The sequence below is a fragment of the Cynocephalus volans genome, chromosome 15 (genome assembly GCF_027409185.1).
Source record: "Cynocephalus volans isolate mCynVol1 chromosome 15, mCynVol1.pri, whole genome shotgun sequence".
NCBI lineage: Eukaryota > Metazoa > Chordata > Mammalia > Dermoptera > Cynocephalidae > Cynocephalus > Cynocephalus volans.
This window is the reverse complement of record NC_084474.1, coordinates 96,076,128-96,091,198: the sequence shown is the minus strand read 5'-3', so window position 1 is coordinate 96,091,198 and position 15,071 is coordinate 96,076,128. Positions and strand designations below refer to the sequence as shown.

The window sequence follows — 15,071 nt, the reverse complement described above, 5'->3', positions numbered from 1 at the left end:
GCAGAAGGTGACGCGGATGACGGGGGAGGAGGAGCGGACGCCGGAGGCACTGGGGGAGGAGGAGGTCGGTAGGGTGGGGGTTCATCAGCAGGGTCGAAGGTGGAAGGATTGAGGGGTGACTGTGAAGATGGTTTACAGGCTAAAAGGACTTGAGAGGGAGCACAGGAGGAGCAGAGGGCCGGGTTCTGAGCCAAGAGGCAAAAAGCCTCAATGTAGGGGATCTCCTTCCATATTTTTAGGCGCTGGCAGTAGTTAAAGAGGTCTCGTAGAATGTTAGGATCTAGTGTGCCCTCAAGGGGCCATGTGTTTTGATTATCTAAAGGATAATAAGTCCAATCTTGTGTACAGAATTTGGTGAGGAGTTTGGGCTCAATATCCGGCCTGAGGGAAAGGTTGGTGAGGTTTTTCAGAAGGCATTGAAGTGGAGAGTCCCCTAGGGAGGAGGAGGAAGCGCCCATTCTGGTCTCTTAATGGGAATTTAGACAGAAATCGGACAGAGATTAGCGATAAGACAGATCCTTCGGCCGGTTGGGAAAGGCGGGATCCTAGAGGGCGTCCCCAGTAGGTCACGTCAGTCCTGGCAGGTTCAGGTATGAACCAGGAGGAGAGAAGGGAGGTGTGGGTCGTCACTCAGACCTCCACTTCTCTAGGGCAAAAGCCCAGTGCCTGAAGGAACCTAGCGCCAGGATTTTCTGGTCGGGTCCCGGACCTGGGAAGTGGAGAGAAGAGAGTGATGGACAGGAGGGTGAAGGAGAGAACAGAATGGGGCTTTTAACCTCCAAAAATGAAAGTAAAAGTTTACCGGGGCTTTGGAACCTGTTATAGTTTGGGAGCCGGTGGTGAGTGGCAGGAGACTCCCTGTGGTAGCCTGAAAAAGGGCTGGTGCCCTTTAGGAAAGGGGGCTTACCTAATGATGAGCCGGTGGTGAGTGGAAGGAGCCAGCGCCGAAAAGAATGGACGAGGGTGGACCGTCAGTGGTGAGCGGTGGAAGGGAGGCCGGTCCTGGCGGGACAGAGTTCCCGAGGGGCAACTTGAAAAGTGCTGCCGCTGCGATTTGAAAAGTGTTACAGCTCGAGGGAGCCCTGAGGGGTGACTTGGAAGGTGTTGCCGCTGCGATCCGAAAAGTGTCGCCGCTCGAGAGACGCTCCGTCCCGGGTTTCAGCACCAAATGAAAGGACGAGTCGACACCAGTTGACGGAGAGAGCTCGTTTATTAGGCAGCACATACACATATATATAGGGCTTTTAGGGAAGGCTGATTGGATCAGGGTGTGATCCCTTGGGGCATTTGGGTTCTTACATTCCTCGGTGTGATCCCTTGGGGCATTTGGGTTCTTACAGCTCCCCTCTGGTGAGTCTCCTCCCAGCCACCGCTGGGCAGGGGCAGTGTCTGCCAGCCCCAGCAGGTACGGATAGTCTGGCGTCTCCTCTTTTTTCCAGCTGTGCTTTTATGCATGGTCCCTCAGTCGCTGACTTCCACAGTCCAGCTGGCTAAAGCAGCTCCCACTGTCCACCTTCCTCCATCTCCACAGTGCCCCACCTCTGCCCTCATAGGTCTTGCCATAATAAAACTCCTTTCCTATCATTTTATAGGGGTTTCTGGAGGGAGAGAAGGAAAATATACTGCCCTATTTAACTAGAGGTGTGTAAGTTCAATTCTAAACTTTCCCAGCGTTGAAAAGAAATCTACCCGACTAGGGAAGACACTTTTGCCTCAGGCAAGCTGAAGGTGCCTGAGCTCACAGATGGGGTTTCTTCCTGGCGGATAACTGAGCTGGGGTCTTGGGGCTGGGGCAGCTCTTCCGACCGCACGAATGGGCACCTCCAGCCTCTAGTTCAGGGACGAAGCGGGCCCGCGTACACACTGCTCCCGCACACGCCTGCGGGGCTGGCCAGGGCCGCCTCTGGGGTGTGGTCCACCACCCCTCCAGGTGCAAGACGCGCTCCTGCCTTACGAATCGCTGCAAGGGAGAAAACGCTACCAACTGACTGATGACTCTCGTCTTCGGAGACGTCACCGGCAAGACGGTGCATCTCAAGGCCGAGATCTGGTGTCCCCGGACTCAACCCCAGCATGGGCGTACATCACAACACTGCGGAGGCCTCCTCGGTGACAGCGACCGGACGCCTGGGATCGGCCTTCCTGCGAAAAAGGTAGAGAAACGGGGCGGTGACCGCACGCGGTAGACGGGAGCTGCGCGGACGAGAACTCCCGCCCGCGCGCGCCCCGCCCTCACGCCACCGCCCCGCCCCTTCCGGGGGCGTCAACCGCCCCTCCCCTCCCCACCCCGGAAGCGCGTTCTTCTCTCCTTCCACGTCGCTCGCTAAAACACCTTTTATCGCGAGAGTTCCGTCCCCGGCGTCCAGATCGCGCGAGACCACGGAGGGAGCCGGAGCGTGTGGCACGCGCGGCGGCCGCGACGGACGCAAGATGGCGACGGCGACCATAGCTCTCGTAAGTGAGCCCCCCCGTGACCGCGGGCGGCCTTCAGCTGGCGGGAGCGGGCTGTCTGCCCGGCCAGGGTGCGGAGGGTCCCCGGGGGCGCGGCGGTGTTCCTGGGTCTCGAGCGGACGCTCCGCGGCCCTGGGTCGCGTGAGGCGGGGGCGGGGCGGGAGCGCGCCGGCGGTCGTTTCGCGGCCATAGCTTCCGGCCCGCGGACTCCAGCTTCCGGCGGGGGCCCGGGGTCTCCGCCCTCCTCCTGCTGACGGGCTGTGTGCCTGAGGGCGGGGTCCTGGGCGCGGTGGCGTTCGCTCTGCCCGCTTGTCCGCCAGGGCCCCGGGCTGGCTCCCTGAGAATGCGCTCCGCCGGTGCCGTGCAGGGAGGTGGTGATGTCCGTCCTTTTAGCCCCACTCAGGAAAGGAAGGACGTGCTCTGTTATCATCACCCTTTTGAGCAATCGCTTTGTCGCAAGCGCTGTCGTAGGATTCTGGGGGACCGGACAGAGGCAGTCCCTACCCTGTTCGGGGCCTCGTGGCCGTCGAGGGTGCCAGGTGCTGGGTGCCCAAGGGAACTGTGCTCAGGGTGCTGTGGGCACCCGGAGGAAGGTGCCTATGCTAGCTCTGCTCAATGCCCATCTCCCCAAGCAGGGCAGGGGTGCTCAGGGAGTGACTGGCATAGAGGGAGAACACCTGTGCGCACAGCACCTCCGTGGTGAGGTCTCTCTTGCCCGTCTTCCTCCCCATTTAGCTTGTAGCTATGGGCATGACTCTCCTCCTGGACCTTTCTCAGCCACAGTTCAGCTCTTTGTTACCTGCCATCCTCCCGCCAGCCCACAGTCAGAGGGATGGGGTAGGTCTGTTTGAGAAGAAAACTTGATAGTTGGCTGGAGGCTGGACTGATAAGGTCAGGAGTGTACTTGGACTGCCATTGCTGGGCACCAAGCTGGAGGCTAGACCATGTCCCACTGGGGCAGAAACTGAGTCCCACGGAGTGAGGTTACTTGCAGCAGATCCCTCAGCCTGTGATTCTCAGTGTGTGATTCTCAGGTCTGGTGGCTAACTTCACTGTCCTTTCCCTACCTTGTCCTGCTTTCTTTCAAAGGCACAGGGACAAATGACCTTTATGAAGGGGAAGCCAGAGAGAAAGAAGTGAGGGTTGAGGACTTGGTGACTGTCCCTGGGCTGCAATGGTGGAGAGGGAGGCTCAGGGACAAGGAGGAGAGTGGATGTCTCGTCCTCCCGAGCGCCCACAGAGCAGCGCTCTGTGTTCATGGGGACTAAAGGTTGAACTGGGACCCAGTTCTGCAGCAGCGAAGTGCCTGACAGGCGGTGTAATCATTGAGGTGGACATGGGAAATGAATCTGGCCCCATAAGCAGGGGTTTTCAAGAGGGATGTTTGTTGCATCTGAATCCTCTCAAGGTTATTTTTTTTGTTGTTGTTTTGTTTTTTTTTTTGTTTTTTTTTGTCGTTTTTTCGTGACCGGCACACACCGGTCAGTCCTATATAGGATCCGAACCCGCGGCGGGAGCGTCGCCACGCTGCCAGCGCAGCACTCTACCAAGTGCGCCACGGGTTCGGCCCTCCTCTCAAGGTTATTACGTGTTATTTTAACTGTCAAGGCTCAGGCTTGCCACAGCAGGCACCAGGAGTCAGCTCTAGCCTATGGTCTAACACATTGTTCTTCTAATCTTTTGAGTGGAAAAGCTAGAAAGCTTGGGCATAGTGATTGCCTGCTCCCAGTCTCGAGTGCTTCAGCTCTTGTGGGAGGTGGAGCGGAGCGGCTGCAGTGGTCTGGTGGGAAGGATTCAGGAAGAGGCAGAAGTGCCTCCTCGCATTTGGGTGTGCCTTCTGCCTGGTGGCTGCAGGGACAGGCTGGCAGCCCCTTCCCAGGAGGGACACGGTCTTCTGGCTGCATTGCATCTCTGATTCATCTCTCTGTTCTTCCCTTCTCTGTTGGCTCGATGCACTCCCACTTGGGGCCGTCATCCTTGGGCTCCTTCTGGCACGAGCACTGGGACCTTGTCCCCTCTCCGTGGACTTAGTCACTTTCTTCTCCTGCTGTAGGCCCCGGCCTGCATGTCACTTCACAGAGAGGGACTCCAGCTGCCCTGGCCTAGCACGCCTCCTAGTCACTCTCTTCCTGTCATGTGGCCAATTTTCTTCTTAGCACTTAGTAGTTACAGAAATCATTTTAGGTGCTGGTTAGCACGATTTCTGTCTGCTAGCAGTTGACAACGAGGCTCCTGAGAGAATTGTCTTTCTCTCTTGTTTTCTTTTGCTGCATCTGCAGTGCCAGCACGAAGCCTGGCCATGCCGTAAGTGGCGTTGCACTACAAAAGGGGATGGAACAGATGGAAAGCAGCGCCCTGCAGCTGGCCCTTCTCGGGGGTCTGAGCAGGGTGTTCTTAGCAGTGCTAGTAATTGCTAGGGCCTGTGGCTTGCTCTCCATATGCAGGGATGCCCGAGGTTCTTCACAGAGGGTGATTCACTAAACTTCATGGCAGTCCTAGGAGACAGGCCCTCTTCCTTCACAGATGAGCAGTCTGAGGCCTAGAGACCTCACATAACTTGCCCCCAGATACGTAAATTTTGTCTCCTGACAGAAATAACCTCCTCGGCTGTTGGTGAGTGGCAAAGCGGGAGTCTGCACTCAGTTGTCCCTCAGCTGCATTGCATTGCCCTCCAAGAGGCCTCCCACCCATGCCTGGCACTGGGGGAGCACTGTGTTCACTGCCAGAGGATGACAGCACGTGACTAGCTGTGAGGATAAACGACAGTTTCCTCCAGGTTCTCCTAACGTCTGCTTAGAACAGGACCCTTGCCTCAGTGCACTGAGAACCTCCTGTCAAGAATAGGGTGGGACATCTTCTGTAGAGTCCACCAGTGGCCTGGCTTTTCCCATGAAGTCTCTCTGAGCCACATCCTGTTCTCAGCACTGTCCTAGTCCATGTATTGGCTAGTGTAGTAATTTGGGGGATCAGGAAGTTATAAATGTGCTCCTGAGTTCACCGTGTTCACAAGTGTCTAGGAGCTGGACCTGAAGTGATCTCTTGCTGTCAGTGTTGAGAGGCAGCCTCTGCTCTGGATGTGCACCCAGTGCGTGGGGTCTTCGACACAGCATCCCTCCTTTGGCTCTCTCTGGGGCTGAGTTGAGCAGCTGGAGCACACCTGTGCTGGCAACCTTTGGTTCCAGGCACAGGGCTGGGTCAGCTACGGCTTCCAGGCCCATTTGCTGGTCTCTCCGCTGCAGCCACCTCCCCGTTAGGGGCTAGAGCCCCTGAGAGACATGTTCTGGCTTTGTCTGTGCACATAGCTTTAAGGCTGGGCAGAGCTGTCTCCACGGCTCCTTAGATATCTGTGGGTCTCGGGGTGAGTGCATTCTGCTCTCGGTTCCTGCTGTGCAGTCTCCGCAAAAGTGGAGTAGGTTTCAGGGCCCTTCCACCAAGTCCCCCCACCCCCACAACATTGCCCACGTTCTGCCTGTGGCCTACCATTGCCCCGGCACCCTTCTAGGCCATGGCCGAAGCTTCTCCTTCCTTCGGCTGCTTCTGCACAGTCCTCTCTGGGTGTGGGTTTTACCCTGTGCAGAGGGCCAGCTGCCCTTCTTGGAGTCAGACGGCCCTGGACAGTTTGGCTGCCAGTGGGAGGAGGCCAGCATGTCCGACACCTGCCTTGCTCTGCTACTTGGAAGTGTCTTCAGGAGGGGTCTGGGGCATGGGCTTGGCCAAAGCTTGTGGAAGGCAGTGAGGCTGATGCTGAGTGAGATGTGGGGTGACCCCGGTGTGTGCAGGGTGCTAGGGATGTATGCCTGCTGCCTCAGAAGGGGATGGGGAGACAGCCAGGTGGTCACCTTGTCATCCAGCCTGGCCAGCACACTGGCAGGACAGAATGGCTTTTCTTGGCCTGGGTGGAAGCTCAGCTGGCTCTCTACTGTCTCCTACCTGTCCCATCCCGGGGACTCGCTGCCGACTCACGCCTGCCTGAGATTCTCGTCTGCTTTCTGCCAGGGTGCTGGGCAGCTGCAGGTGTGGTGGGTTTGAGGAATGGGCAGTATGGGATGGAGGTAGTGTCAGGAATGTTCAGGGGCCAAGCTGGTCTCTTCCTGTGCCCTGCCTGGCCTCCCTTGCTCATCCATGGGTGGCTCAGCCATTAGCTTGGGAAGAGAGATAGGGTCTGGGTGGGTGGGGTCACGTGACTGTGCATTACAATATCTCCTTCCTGCCTGCAGCAGGTCAATGGCCAGCAAGGAGGGGGGTCCGAGCCAGTGGCGGCGGCGGCGGCAGTGGTGGCAGCGGGAGACAAATGGAAACCTCCACAGGTACTGACCTTAAGCATCCTCTCCCTCAGGCCTGCCTGTCTGCCTGCCCGCCTGCCCGCCTGCACATCCCTGGGCCCAGAGAGGGCTAGCCAGGGGCTGGTCGGGAGGAGCCCCAGGGACCCTTCTGGGCAGACACATTCCTGCAGGTCAGCGGGCCTAGCCCTGTGCCTGTCACGCCCCTCCCACCCAGCTTCTAGGCCTGGCTTGTACCCTGTGAGTCCACCCTGCTTTGGCCCCAGACAGGGCCTGTCCGTGGTCTGGCCAGGTGGGGGCAGTAGGGACTGGACCTTGGCCAGTGCTTACTGTTAGCCATCAACCTTATGCAGAAGGGCGGGCCCACTGTTTGTAGACACACAGTGCTTTGTTATCAGTCAGAAGTATGCATTATCATTTTAGATCTCTATGTTTTATTTTAAATAAAACAGCAAGCCAACGTGCAAGTCAAAAGTACAGATCTGGTTGGGACTCAGCCTTCCCAGTCTTTCCTCGGCCCACGGCTGTTGCCCGTGGATCTCATCCTGCTCCACTTGCCTGGCCCTTGGGAGTGGGTCCCACAGGAGGAGGGGCTGGGCCTTGTTGCTGGGGAATCGGGTTCTTTGTGCCTCTCCATGGCAGCGCCTGCCTCCAGAGGGTTCTAGTGGGGCCTCCACAAGGTGGCTGGGGGGCCTATTCGGGCTGGGCCCTCCTCTTGCCCCCCTGCCCCCAGGGACAGTCAGGGGATGGGATGGAACATGGTATGCAGCCTGGATCCTGGGAAGTTGTGGGGGCTGAAGCTCCCGGCCCTGGCTGGCTGTCCAGTTGGCCATTGGTTGGTGAGAGAAGGGCCTTTTGTTTACAAAGACAAAGAGGAGATTGAAATGTTTCTAGGGGGCTGAGGGGGGATTGGCATTGATTGCCATGGTGACAGCCTGCTCTGGAGCCCCAGCCTCTGGCTCCCAGGCCCTCTTTGCTACTAAGGAGGAGCCAGCTTGGGGCCATCTGGGAGGGTGAAGAGGATAGGCCTGGTATGAGCCAGACCGAGGCCCCTGGTCCCATCACAGCCAGCCTTTGACTGACCCTCGGGCCTGCTTGGTGCTCAGGTCACCTTTGGAGGGGCCTCCAGGGCTTCCTGCCCTTTGACCTGTGCTGCAAACCCAGCACTCGGGGCTGGCCAGGATGGGGATTCTTGGGGTTTGCGTCAGCCAACCCCTTCCTGCCTCCTTTATCCTGCTGTCCTTGCCCATCACTCCTGTCCTGGGGACCGACCTTTTCTACTGTCCTTTCAAAGGCTGCATCTGGAAGTCCAGAAGGGGCAGCCAATGGTCTTTCCAAGCTGGTAGACAGGCAGGAGTGCTCTGCTGCTGCTCCACACACGCTCTGCTTGGTGTGACGGCTGTGCTTCTCCCCTTGTTTACACCATTGTGTTCTTCCCCCCGCAAAAAGCTTAGAAACAGATTTTCACAGAAGGAATGTCAGTGTAATCCCAGTGACATCTGCTTGGGACTGCAGCTGGCTGTGACGGGGTCCCATTCTGCCCAAGCTCATCCTGGTTGCGGGCTGGCCTGGGTCAGCTGCTGGCACGTGTCTACTTTTGTCTCCCTGTGGCGATCTGCTCCTGGCTCCTCCAGTGGGCTGAGCACAGCCCAGGCAGTTTAGTGAAGGTGGGCTGGAGCCCTTCGCAGGGCTCCCCGGAGGCGTGCACAGTGTCTGCAGGGCTGGGGCCTGGGTGCTGCTGGGAGGGAAGCCCTTTGCTGGTACTTGCTTCTTGGGTGGCCCTTTGAACTTCAGGGAAGTCGTCTGTATCTATGGCATGCGCCGTGAAGGGGCCCAGAGGCCTGGGTGCCAGGCAGCTTGGGAGCAAGGGGTCCCAGAAGGTCTGGAGAGCCCTGGCCAGCCTGTCCCTGCCGTGGAGGACAGTTGAGGCGGGCTCTCCTGCAGGGCACGGGACCAAGGCTCTGAGGCTGGGCCCTTCCTCCACCCGTTTTGCCTGTCTTGGTGGCTCCCGAGATGGCAGTTGTGGCCTGGGCCCCACAACTGCTCTGGGTTGGCCCAGGGACCCCCAAGGTACTTGCCTGCCGCCATCTGTGTCCTACCACGGGTTCTGGGGGACACAGGCCTGAGATGGGGACAGCAATGTTGGAAGGGCAGACCCACCTCCAGGCCAGGCAAGAGGTGGTCTGTGCTGGGGGTCTGTTTCTCCCTGGGAAGGGGCTGGGCTGGAGGCCTTGTGCTGCTGTGGGGGAGGCAGGTCGGGTGGGGTTCCTGGGGCCACATGAGGGAAGCCTTGAGCTTGCTGCTTAACGGTTCCCCTACTCCCCCCACCAGGGCACAGACTCCATCAAGATGGAGAATGGGCAGAGTACAGCCGCCAAGCTGGGGCTGCCTCCCCTGACGCCTGAGCAGCAGGAGGCCCTCCAGAAGGTGAGAGTGTACCTTCTGGGGCACTGAGCACAGGGGCTGGTTGGTGGGGGTTGGGGGGGGAGGCCCGTCTCCCGCAGGCTGGGCCCCCAGTGCTCCTCACTGCCGTCTCTCCCAGGCCAAGAAGTACGCCATGGAGCAGAGCATCAAGAGTGTGCTGGTGAAGCAGACCATCGCGCACCAGCAGCAACAGCTCACCAACCTGCAGGTGAGCCCCCTGGCCCCACCCTCCGGCCCACCCCAGCCCCCACCCGGGGCTGGCTCTGCTGGAGGGCACCCTGCCCAGCCTGGGCCGGGAAGCCTCCACCACCCCTCCCTGCCACCTCCACCACCTCCTCTTCGTTCTCTTCCTCCTCCTGTGCCTGCGGCCGCCCCCAGAAGGCGTTCTCAGATTCTCAAGGACTCATTCTTGGGACCCCCGGGGTCCTCCGTGAGGCACGAGTGGCCCAGCCTTTCCCACCTGCTGCTCGAGAGAGCCCCTAATGTGCCCACAGCCCCCTTCCCCTCTCCTTCTCCATAGCTCCGCCCCCTTTCCCTTCTTGGTTTTCACACTGTTGCATCTGTGTGTCCCCAATGCCCATGCCCCCCTGGGCTGTGCACAGCTGACGATGGCTGCATGTACGGGGTGTTCCTCCCTGAGTGGTCGGGCCACACCCCTGCAGTGATTTCAGGCCACCGGGGCAAGGGCTCAGGACTGAGCGGACAGTCTGGGAGCACCTATTCTGGGCCCTGGTCTAGGCCTGTGGCCAGAGGCTGCAGTACCTGTGTGGGAAGAGGCCAGTGAGAGGCTGGCAGGTTCCTGGGCCTCGAGCCCCTGCCCCCGCCCGGCCCCCAGATATTTCACGCTTCCACGGGACGCCCCGGCTTTTCACCGCACTCCATTCGCCCCTCCTCCTCCTCCCTCCCTTCCTTCTGCCCCAGCCAGCCTGGCTGCATAGGCTGCAGGGCGGGGCACCTGGGGCTCTGTGGCCCTCCTGGGCAGGTGCCTGTGGCTGGCCAGTTGGCCAGCAGTGTGGGAAGGCAGGCGGGCCTCCCTGGCAGGGCGGGGACTCCGGGCCTTGCTGCTGTCTGCGTGAGGTGTTGACAAGAGCGGGAGACTGCTCGGCTCCAACAGACTGAACTCTGTCTTTACTGTCTTTCAGATGGCAGCAGTGACAATGGGCTTTGGAGATCCTCTCTCACCTTTGCAATCGGTCAATAGAAATGCTCACTTCTTCCGGGGCTCATGTCCTTAGTCAGGGCTAGAGGGGGGCAGTGCAGCCCACGTGCTGGGGACCTTGCTCCCCTAGCCGGCCCTGCCCGCCAGCTCTGGACGAGCGCAGCAGAGCGCCAGGCATGGCGGGGCCAGTGGTGTGGGCACCCACCCCAGGACCGCCCCTGGGGAGGCCTCCATCTGCTCTGAGGGCCCGCCTTAAAACTAACCGGCCAGGTAACTGCGGAGGGCAGCCGCGGCAGCCGGCCAGGGAGGGTAGCTGCCAGTGCCAGGACGCCTGCGCCCATGCCACCTGCACACATGGGGCCTGCCCCGGGCCTCCAGCTCTGTCAGTCTCCAGGCTGCCTGGGCTCTTGGGTTGGGATCAGGCCCCTGAGGAGCGAGGGGTCCTAACTCTTGGCCCCATCAGACCCTGGAGGGAGGACGGAATGGATGGGTTGGGGGCTGGGGGTACCTGAGCAAGCAGGAGAGGGAAGGGCGAAACTCAGGCCTTGAGCCTGGCTATCAGCAAGGGGCAGAGGCCATGCAGCCAATGGGGAGGAGCAGAGCTGAGCCATGGCTGTGGCTGCAGTGGGCAGAGGAGGTGGGGAGGAGGCGCCCCTTCTTTTCCCCAGAGGCAGTCTGAGGAGGAGGCTGGGACCAGTGTTGTGGGAGCCTGAGGGGAAGACATAGCCTTTCCTGTTGGTTCCTCTACTTGGAGAGGACATCCCTGGGCATGCTCCTATCATGGGAGATACATCCAGTGTTCTCTGGGAAGCGTCTATCTGAAAGGGAGCCCTTCATCCTCTGGGGAGTTCTGGGCCATTGGGAGACATGGCCAGGGAGAGAGCTATTTGTCCACCCGTGTGGGGGAACCCCACACTGAAGAGACAGGGCCCTGTCTTGGGGGATCTCTGACCTGAGGGACAGATCTGGTTTCCTCTCTGGGGAGTCTGCTCTGAGGGGGGGGGCACAGTTCCACCTTTGGGGGCCCTGGCCTAAGCAGGGAGCCTGAGGCCTCTTTGTTGGGGATCTCAGTTTGAAGAGGGAACAGTCCCATTTTGGGGGAACTCCTAGTTTGAGGGAAGATAGATCCCACCTCAGGGAGTCCCAGGGGGGTGAGGAAGGGGAATGTGGATCTTATTTTTAGGTCCCTCTCTGAAGGAGAGGGAGGCTCAGCCTGTACTAGGCCACCTGTCTAAAGAAGGACACTGGTCTCTGGCCGTTGGGACCCTTGTGAGGGTGAGAGGAGCCCTTGTTTGTGTAGAGGCCAGGACTCTGGTTCCGGCCGTATCTGCCTGGCCGGCCCTAGACCACGGTCTCCTTGTGGCTCACTGTGTGTGGCTCCAAACCACTCCCCACTCCCCTGAGGGCATGGGGACATCAGCACAGTGGCCAAACTCACAACCAGGGCACTGGGCCTGCCAGGCCTGTACCCTCCCCAGCTCCAGGTACCCTGGGGCTTCTCTTGAGGGGTCTCTGCTATCTCGTGATGCTCCTAGGGGCCAGTCCAGTGGGTTGTGCCTGGGTCAGTTTTCTTGTTACCAGCATGGCCTCCACTCAGCTCTTTTTTGTGGGGGGGGGTTTCAGGAACTAGGAGGGTGCAGAGCACGGAGCCCTACCTGAGCTGGCCCACATGAGCAACTGCTGCTCATTGTCTCTCTCCAGGGAGCCCCTACCTGGGCTCTTGAATGCCTCCCTGGGTTCTCTTCTGGGCGGTGGCTGCCCTGTCTTCTGACCTCCTCTCTTCTGGCCAGTCCATTGGGTCCCTCCAGCTTGGATGGCTCCTCCTTCCCTCTTCTGTCATAGCACTTGGCTGGGGCAGTGGGAGGATCTCCCAGCCCAGCCCAGGACACCTGGCCCCCAGACTGGAGGGGTGGGCTCTGGGGAGGGCGCACAGCCCTGCCTCATCACCACCTGTCAGCTTTGTTGCCGCAGTCTGTCTGGGACCTGGGTGGGCTGGGGTGCGTCCGTGTTCTGCCATCGGGCCTGGCCTTCCTTCCTGGGGGTGGGGTCCTGTTGACCCCCGCGCCCTGACTGCAGGGGCCAAGCCTGCACCCTGCTGCTGCGTGGGGAGCCCTCCCCACAGCGGAGCAGGGTGGGTGGATCGGTGGGGAGTGGGCTGCCGAGCCTCCCACCACCCCTGATGAGCCAGTCTCTCTCTCCCCCTTCTGTCCTGCTCCAGATGGCAGCTCAGAGGCAGCGGGCGCTGGCCATCATGTGCCGGGTCTACGTGGGCTCCATCTACTATGAGTTGGGGGAGGACACCATTCGCCAGGCCTTTGCCCCCTTTGGCCCCATCAAGAGCATTGACATGTCCTGGGACTCCGTCACCATGAAGCACAAGGTGAGCAGGCATGGCCTGTCCCTGCCTGCCCCCCTCGCTGGGCTCTCCCAGCCTAACAGGCACTTCTCTGCATCTAGGGTTTTGCCTTTGTGGAGTATGAAGTCCCAGAAGCTGCGCAGCTGGCCTTGGAGCAGATGAACTCAGTGATGCTGGGGGGCAGGAACATCAAGGTGAGGGCGAGGGAGTTGGGCTTAAAGTAGGAACATGCAAGAGTACTCTGTGTTCAGTCCTCTGCAGACATGCACACAGCAGCCCCTCCACAGAAGCCTGAAGTGGCCGGGCCTGGGCTGAGGTGTAGCTCTTTATAACTCTGCTTCTTCCCCAGGTGGGCAGACCCAGCAACATTGGGCAGGCCCAGCCAATCATAGACCAGCTGGCTGAGGAGGCGCGAGCCTTCAACCGCATCTACGTGGCATCTGTGCACCAGGACCTCTCAGACGATGACATTAAGAGTGTGTTTGAAGCCTTTGGCAAGATCAAGTCTTGCACGCTGGCTCGGGACCCCACGACTGGCAAGCACAAAGGCTACGGTTTCATTGGTGAGCTCGGGATGCTGAGGCAGGGGAGGGGGCACACCCTGTGCAGGGGTTGGCCCTCACTGCTGCTCCTGCCCTGCAGAGTATGAGAAGGCCCAGTCGTCCCAGGATGCTGTGTCTTCCATGAACCTCTTCGATCTGGGTGGCCAGTACTTGAGGGTGGGCAAGGCTGTGACACCTCCCATGCCCCTGCTTACACCTGCCACACCTGGAGGTCTCCCACCTGCTGCTGCTGTGGCTGCAGCTGCAGCCACAGCCAAGATCACAGCTCAGGTGAGGGCTCATGCAGTTGTATGTGTTCGACAGTGGTGGGCAGGACCCCCAGTACTTTGGGGACAGGTTCTTCGGGTGGCCTTAAGTGCGGATAGCCCAACTGGGGACTGAGTGTGGTGGCCTTTTGTAGGAAGCAGTGGCTGGAGCAGCAGTACTGGGTACCCTGGCCACACCCGGACTGGTGTCACCAGCACTGACCCTGGCCCAGCCCCTGGGTGCTTTGCCCCAGGCTGTTATGGCTGCCCAGGCCCCTGGAGTCATCACAGGTGAGTCTGAGCAGGTCCAGGTCCCATCCTTTCCTGCCCCCTCACCTCCAGGCTGTCTGCCTTCGGTTGCCCTCAGCCCCCTGGCCCGTGTGACCCTCTGAGCTCAGGGTGGCCAGCCATGGCTGACCAGCTCGGCTTCTTCCTGGGAAGGCCTTGGAAGGCAAGAGTGACTGCTGGACCTGGTTGGTTTTGCTGCAGGTGTGACCCCAGCCCGGCCCCCGATTCCAGTCACCATTCCTTCTGTGGGAGTGGTGAACCCTATCCTGGCCAGCCCTCCCACTCTGGGTCTCCTGGAGCCCAAGAAGGAGAAGGAAGAGGAGGAGCTGTTTCCCGAGTCAGAACGGCCAGAGATGCTGAGTGAGCAGGAGCACATGAGCATTTCGGGCAGCAGCGCCCGCCACATGGTGATGCAGAAACTGCTCCGAAAGCAGGAGGTGGGCGCCAGGTCCTGGCAGAGTGGGGCTGGGTGGGCGCAGCTGGTCCCGGCAGGCCGCAGCTCTCAGCTGTCCCCTCCCCACAGTCCACAGTGATGGTTCTCCGCAACATGGTGGACCCCAAGGACATCGACGATGATCTGGAGGGGGAAGTGACGGAGGAGTGCGGCAAGTTCGGCGCCGTCAACCGCGTCATCATCTACCAGGAGAAGCAGGGCGAGGAGGAGGATGCTGAGATCATCGTCAAGATCTTCGTGGAGTTCTCCGTAGCGTCAGAGACTCACAAGGCCATCCAGGCCCTCAACGGGCGCTGGTTCGCAGGCCGCAAGGTGGTGGCAGAAGTGTACGACCAGGAGCGTTTTGATAACAGCGATCTCTCCGCGTGACCTTGGCTTCCTTCCCCAGACTTGCATTTGTCCCTTGTGTCCTCTGGGTTTTGTAGAGTAAACGGTGTCCCTGGGCCCGGTGCCCTGCCAGCCCAGCCTGTAGTGTGGATAAAGGTGCACGTGCTGCTGGCCCGAACGTCCCTGTGTCCGACGCTGGCTCTGCTTCCCAGCCTGGGCGTGTGTCCGCGGCGCCGCTTCCGGGGCCGGGGGAGGGGGGCGCGGTCCTGCGGGAGCAGCTCGGCCCGCCGGCCGCGACGCTGGGGGCGGCCGCGACGTGCGGAGGCGGTGGGCGGAGGTGGTCGGGCTGCAGAGCGGCGCCCTGGCGGCGGGGCGGGGCGCGCTTCCCGGCAGGCCTTTCGCGCGGCGGCTACGGGTCCTCGCGGGCGCCGGCGCCGCGGTGCCTTGTGGGGGTTGCAGTGCGCGGCGGCGCGGGCGGGACTCGGCTTCCCGGCGGGCTGCGCGGCGGCCGGCGGCAGTCGGCG

At 60.5% G+C, this 15,071-nt stretch overlaps 1 protein-coding gene across 4 annotated transcripts; it reads left to right on the top strand.

Annotated features, from left to right (window-relative positions):
- The first annotated feature begins 2,370 nt into the window (after positions 1–2,370).
- PUF60 (poly(U) binding splicing factor 60) lies at positions 2,371–14,679 on the top strand. 4 transcript variants are annotated; one of them, XM_063079422.1, is made up of 12 exons: positions 2,371–2,454; positions 6,672–6,758; positions 9,063–9,158; positions 9,274–9,363; positions 10,298–10,348; positions 12,533–12,694; positions 12,772–12,864; positions 13,020–13,233; positions 13,313–13,503; positions 13,634–13,769; positions 13,968–14,203; positions 14,290–14,679. In XM_063079422.1, exons 1-12 carry the CDS (start codon positions 2,431–2,433, stop codon positions 14,587–14,589), a joined length of 1,680 nt encoding a protein of 559 aa, XP_062935492.1. In that variant the 5' UTR covers positions 2,371–2,430; the 3' UTR covers positions 14,590–14,679. The 4 variants fall into 4 exon arrangements, with proteins under 4 accessions (XP_062935492.1, XP_062935491.1, XP_062935494.1 ...); XM_063079421.1 differs by having other exon boundaries at positions 6,669–6,758; XM_063079424.1 differs by lacking the exon at positions 10,298–10,348.
- The last annotated feature ends 392 nt before the right edge of the window (positions 14,680–15,071 follow it).